Source organism: Asparagus officinalis, unplaced genomic scaffold (genome assembly GCF_001876935.1).
Source record: "Asparagus officinalis unplaced genomic scaffold, Aspof.V1 AsparagusV1_Un17, whole genome shotgun sequence".
Classification (NCBI taxonomy): Eukaryota; Viridiplantae; Streptophyta; class Magnoliopsida; order Asparagales; family Asparagaceae; genus Asparagus; species Asparagus officinalis.
In genome coordinates, this window is record NW_017972283.1 from 408,175 (window position 1) to 414,804 (window position 6,630).

Consider the following 6,630-nt stretch of genomic DNA (forward strand, 5'->3'; position numbering starts at 1 on the left):
ATCATAAAAACTACAAAATTATTAAAAAAAACAAGTAGTTCAAATATTACAAATAGCCCCCTATAAAACTTCAACATACAAACAAATAATTGAGGCTTTCTGATGAAAGTTATCGGAGGATAAGTGATCGATATAACTAAGAAATTCTTAGTACATTTCAATTTTTAATTTAGAAGCATGATGAGTATAACCGAAAAAGGTCACAAAGAACAATCAAATTAGATATACAATAATAAAGAAAAAAACCACACCCAACCGTGCGAGCACATGCACAGTGCTTGTACATAAACTCTCTTATTCTCCCAAACACCCTTATTCTCTCACCTAACAACTCAATACTTCTCACAGTATAGTGAAGCAGTAGCACTTAACGGACTTTTCGCAGGAAATTGATCGATAAACCAATAATATTTCAATGCCGCTCAACATATAGACTTGTAAGGTTCCCATTGAGGAGGAGAAGCTAGACTGAAATATGACGACACTACCCTACGATTGAGGATGTCAAGCATATATGGAACCCTAATGCACCGGGGAACCTTGTATTGAGCGATGGATGCGCCTCTTGAAACCGCAGAATCCATCAGCTCCGCAAATGTGCCACCCCTAACAACCCTAATCTCCAATGTCCCAACTTTTCCGTTCATCCGTAAGTTCTTATACAGTTCGTTGAATCCATCCTCCATCTCCGAGCAACATCTTTCTAGCACCTTTTTAGCACCACCATCAAGCAGTGTTAATGACTCCCCTGCCTCTCCGTTCGGTACCGTTAGCTCCAAGTACATCACATAATGTCCAGGCATCGTCTCTACATCCGTGTAGCTCGTGTAATCTTCCACAATCATGCCATACGATCTCTGTAGTCCTGATGCGTCCTCCACAGCCTTTTGCAGCTCTGCCTCTGTTATCTTTTCTACACCGACGCTCAATAGCGCGCCCTTCCGTGCCACAAACTTGAACTTTGGAGCGGTATGTTGGATTTGTAATAGGATCGGCCTGAATCAAATCTGAAACTGAGTTGGAAAAACTGTAAACACTGTAGCAACCGAACTGCAGGAAATACAAAAAACAGAAACTGGTGTTGCTGCAGGAAACAGAACCGAAAAAAAACAGAGAGAGAGGAGTTTTCGGTGGAGGAGTTTTCACTTTTTTCTTATTTTTCGTTCTACTACTTACAAAGATTGTTTACATATATATAGGAATAAGATTACAACTCTAATCTTATCCAATAACTAGAAAAACTATCCTAACTAGTATTCTATTCTAACTAGAACTCTATTCTAACTAGGACTGATTAACAACTCACATTCTCCCCCTTAATCTGGACTAGACTCTAAGTCCCTTACTCCTAGAAGCTCCCGCATCTCGATGAACTTCACACTCGCTAGTGCCTTCGTAAGAATATCCGCTCGCTGCTCGCTCGTGCTCACGAACTCCACTTTAATCTGTCCTCGCTCAACACACTCACGAATGAAGTGAAACCGTGTGTCGATATGCTTGCTTCTTCCATGGAAAACTGGATTTTTCATCAAGGCAATCGCGGACTTGTTGTCGACGAAAAGTGTGACCGGCTTGGGCTCACTCCCAATCACCTCACTGATTAAACTCCTCAACCACAAGCCTTGGCACGCTGCTGCAGTTGCATCCTAGTTACAATATAGTGCTATACTTTTCCAATAAGGTGCTATACTTTTCTAATAAGGTGCTATACTTTGCCCATAAAGTGCTATACTTTGCAATATAGTGCTATACTTTGACCAAAAGGTGCTATACTTTCCCATAAGGTGCTATACTTTGCCCAGAAGCTTCAAAATTGCGCGAGGACCCTCCGTCGCGGTGGATGATTGGTCAATAACACGTGACGTAGGTCGTCGAGTGGTTTCGTCACGGCGAAAAAAACTGATTTGATTTTAGGCTCTTAAGCTGCAGAATTTCTAGAAAGCATAAGGTGCTATACTTTGCCAATATGGTGCTATACTTTTCTAATAAAGTGCTATACTTTGCAATATAGTGCTATACTTTGACCAAAAGGTGCTATACTTTCCCATAAGGTGCTTTACTTTGCCCAGAAGCTTCAAAATTGCGCGAACGTACACACCAACAATGAGTGTATCCCCTCTGTTACTCCTTGTGTATACCGCCTGCTCCTGAGTGCATCTTGCAAATCCGATGCCCTTCATGCACTTGTCGAGGCGCGTGTTCCATGCCCGAGGTGCTTGGCGTAGACCGTAGAGTGCCTTTGAAAGCTTGTAGACCTTGTGCTCTTGATTCTTCACAACGAACCCTTCAGGTTGAACCACATACACTTCTTCCTGGAGATCACCATTTAGGAATGCCGACTTCACATCCAGATGGTGCACCTCCCACCCGTTCTGTGCTGATATAGCGAGGATTATTCTGATGGTATCAAGCCTCGCCACAGGTGCAAACACCTCATCGAAGTCCACGCCTTGCTGCTGGACGTACCCTTTTGCTACAAGTCTTGCCTTGTGCTTGAGAGTGTTGCCTTCATTGTCTTTCTTCAGCTTGTATACCCATTTGAGACCAATGGGTTTGCAACCCCGCGGTAACTCCGTGAGTATCCAAGTCTTGTTCTTCTCGATGGCCTCCATTTCCTTCTCCATGGCAGTCCGCCATTCTTGATCTGTTGCGGCCTCAATGTAGTTTGCAGGTTCTTCTGTGATCAGGAACAACTCCTCTGCAGGGAGATCAATCACCTCCGTCTCCGCATAGATGTCCGCAAGAGATCGATAGCGTACAGGAGTCATAACTGCAGCTTCAGGGGGTCCGAACGCGTCCAAAACAGTGGGGTTCGCTGCCTCCGCAGCAGTTTCTGGACCAGCGAGCAAACTACCCCTGGTTCGGCCTGCAACAGTGCCAACATTTGCGGGTGTTTGGCCTGCAGCAGTGCCAGCAGCAGCAGCTCCTGCAGGAGCTGTTCGGTGTGCCGGCTGTCCAGGGTCGTCTCCGGTCAGCGCCGCTGCGATACGATTTCCTGCAGGGGCTGTTCGGCCAGCAGGTTGTCCAGGAAAAACTGCAGCAGATCGGTCTGCTTGCTGTCCATTTTGGACTGCAGAGAATGCGCCGGTTGTTGTGTCGACAGCTGCAGTTTCGCCTTCCACTGTTATGTCCATCTAGCTGGGTGCTCTCTCGTCTTCGTTTGTGCTCCAATCCCATTCTTTTCCTTCCTCGAACATGACGTCTCTGCTGACATGAATTCTGCCGTGTTGAGGGTCGTAGAGGCGATGCGCTTTGCTTCCTTCCTCTACACCAATATACACCATTGGCGTGCTCCGATCGTCGAGTTTCTTATGAGAAGGACCTGCAATCTTCACATGCGCTACACATCCAAATACTCTCAAATGTTCTAGATGGGGTTTCTTACCAAACCAAGCTTCGTAGGGTGTGTGGTCGTACAACGCCTTGGTTGGTAGTCGGTTGAGGATGTACACCGCGTGCCTAACCGCTTCGCCCCACATGGTTCCAGGCATATGCATGCTCTTAAGTAGGCTCCTCGCCATGTCCATCACCGTGCGATTACGCCTCTCCACTACACCGTTTTGCTGCGGGGTGTACGGTGCAGTGAGATGACGCTTGATGCCGTAGTCTTCACAAAACTTGGTGAACTCCTTTGACAAGAACTCGCCACCACGATCCGTCCTCAATGTCTTCACCTTGTGGTCACATGCGTTCTCAACCTCTGTTTTGAACTTCTTGAAGGTTTCACAAGCTTGGCTCTTGGCCTTCAACATGTATACCCACATCCATCGGCTGAAATCATCAACGATAAGAAGGAAGTAGTTGTTCCCAGCAAGTGTAGATGGGGTGATCGGACCACATAGATCTGCATGTAGTAACTCCAGCGGCTTCTGAGCTCTGAAATTTGCTTGTGAAGGGAACAGCAGTCTTGCTTGCTTGGCGACGAGGCATCCTTCGCATAGTTGGTTCGGGTGCAAGATCTTCGGCAACCTGGAAGCCATCCTCTTATCAGTCATCATCTTGAAGGCGTAAAAATTGACATGCCCAAGGCGAGCGTGCCACAACCAAGCTGGATCGTTAATGTTCGCCATCAAGCACGCCGGCTTACAAGTCTTTAACTCTATCCTGTACAATCGGTTAGTAGAACGTTTCACCCTCATCAAGAGAGCACCGTTCCTATCAAACACCCTCAGGAACTCGTCAGCAATAACAACCTTACTCCCATCTTCAGTCATCTGACCAAGGCTAATAATGTTAGATTTCAAACTCGGAATATAGTATACCTCAGGTAGTAGCCTTTGATCGCCGTTGTTGCACTGAAAGAGGATAGAGCCTTTCCCCTTGATCTCTACCGCGGATCCATCACCAAACTTGACGGTTCCCTTGATGTTCTCGTCGAGCTCCTTGAACTTGTCTCGGTGGCCGGTCATGTGATTGCTTTCTCCGTTGTCAATGTACCAAGTGTTGTTGTCAACATGTGCCTCCCCCACTGTAAGTAAATCCGGCATCACCTTCTCCTCATTAAGCAAAACGGCACTTGACGATTCCTCTGACATAGCCATCATCAAGGTTGGCTCCTCGTCATATGCACGGGTAAGATGAGCCTCCTGTTCATTATTGCGGCGTTGCTTGTGACACTCCGACTGAAAGTGACCATATACTCCGCAATTGAAGCACCGCTGCCGTGGTACTGCTGTCCGCCTCGGCCTCTTTGGCCACGGCCACGCCCGCGACCGGCTCCTCGACCGCGACCTCGTCCGCTGCCATCATTGGTTGTAGGTGTTGAGAGGAAGCCTCCGCCGTTCTTCTTGCTCCTCGCTTGCCACTCCGCATGCGTCAACAATAGATGATCGTCGACGTTGTTTCGAAAAACACGTGCCCTCTCCTCGTGGGCTTTGAGACGCCCGATCGCCTCCTCGAGTGTCATATCGTCGATGTCCCCGAACTGTTCAATCGTGGAGACGATAGTAAGAAATCTCTCCGGTACCGCCCGAAGTAGTTTTCTAACGACGTAGTTCTCCTCCATCTCGCCGCCTAAAGCCCGGATCTTGTTGACGACTCCTGTCAACTTCGTCGAAAAATCGTCGACGTTATCATTCTCCTTCATCCGGAGAAGTTCGAACTCGGACTTCAAGGTCTGCACCTTCGCGTTCCTCACACGATCCGCTCCTAGGTGCATTGTTTTCAACGTCTCCCATGCCTCTTTTGCCGTTTGCTTTTTTGCAATCACCATCAAAGTCTCTTCAGGAATCCCCTGATAGATGGTCGCCAACGCCATCTGATCCTTCCTGTGTTCCACGGACACGCCTGCCGTGGGCTCAATGGCATCCCACACGTCTTGAGCCTTCATGTAGACTTTCATCTTGATTGCCCACGAAGCATAGTTATCCCTCGATAGCGTCGGGTATTGGAGAGTGAGAGAACCCACCTTGGTCGTCATCTTCTCCGAACTCGTCATCTCTTCAGATCTCGGTTGAATCTTAGGCATACACCGCTCTGATACCACTTGTTGGATTTGTAATAGGATCGGCCTGAATCAAATCTGAAACTGAGTTGGAAAAACTGTAAACACTGTAGCAACCGAACTGCAGGAAATACAAAAAAACAGAAACTGGTGTTGCTGCAGGAAATAGAACAGAACCGAAAAAAAAAACAGAGAGAGAGGAGTTTTCGGTGGAGGAGTTTTCACTTTTTTCTTATTTTTCGTTCTACTACTTACAAAGATTGTTTACATATATATAGGAATAAGATTACAACTCTAATCTTATCCAATAACTAGAAAAACTATCCTAACTAGTATTCTATTCTAACTAGAACTCTATTCTAACTAGGACTGATTAACAACTCACACGGTATTGTGGTATCCGGTCATCTGCAAAATATCACCAACTCGATATCTATACAACCCTGCGAATGTAGTAACCACTAACTCATACATGTTTCCCAGCTCCACATTTGTGAGGTTGAAGATGTCTTGCTGAGCATCGTCGTCTGTGGGTTTTTGCAGTATGAACTCGATGTAGGCCATGTTAGGGAGTAGTGTGTATGAGACCTCTGACGGATTGCATACCGAAGGATCGCGCAATGGCTTTAGGTTGAGCCCAAGCTGAGATTCTGAGCATGCGTATCTCATGCTTGCAATTGGTAGTCCACCGCTATAATAGTCCAGCATCGTTATGTACTGTGACATCGAACCAGTCACAATTGTTTTCAGACACTTGGTGTTGGGCCAGATTTTAGTTATACGATACCTGACCAGTCTTCGCTGTTTGAGCAATGATGCGCTATGAAGTTTCCTAGTCTGGGATTAGAACTCTTGAGTAAGTCTGAGACTGAGTCACGTAGGTTTTGGTCTGTGATTTTATCAGTGAGAGTGCCAGTTGTGATGTCCTGGACGAGTTGAGGCCAGTTCTCGCGAAGGAAGTCGATGGAGTGGATGAGGGTATAGGCAAAGGGGGCTCCAATCAGGAGGATCTGTAGGCGTTGGTAAAGACCGGCGATCATCTGAATGTACATGCTTTGGAAATAGTCTCTGCAAAGGACGACACAAGGAGCAGGGCAACTCTGTCCACTCAAATAATGGCTAAGAGAATTTTCGATTGCGCTAGTAAAGCCTGGGCCCTTGGGGATACCCCCTGGGCTCTCCGTAGT

General features: G+C 46.8%; 1 protein-coding gene across 1 annotated transcript; it reads right to left on the bottom strand.

Annotated features, from left to right (window-relative positions):
- Positions 1–422: 422 nt before the first annotated feature.
- LOC109827084 (indole-3-acetic acid-amido synthetase GH3.3-like) lies at positions 423–6,495 on the bottom strand. The gene is given in 3 exon segments (XM_020394045.1): positions 423–973; positions 5,836–6,223; positions 6,226–6,495. Coding segments are annotated over 3 exon segments (1,209 nt in total).
- Positions 6,496–6,630: the final 135 nt, after the last annotated feature.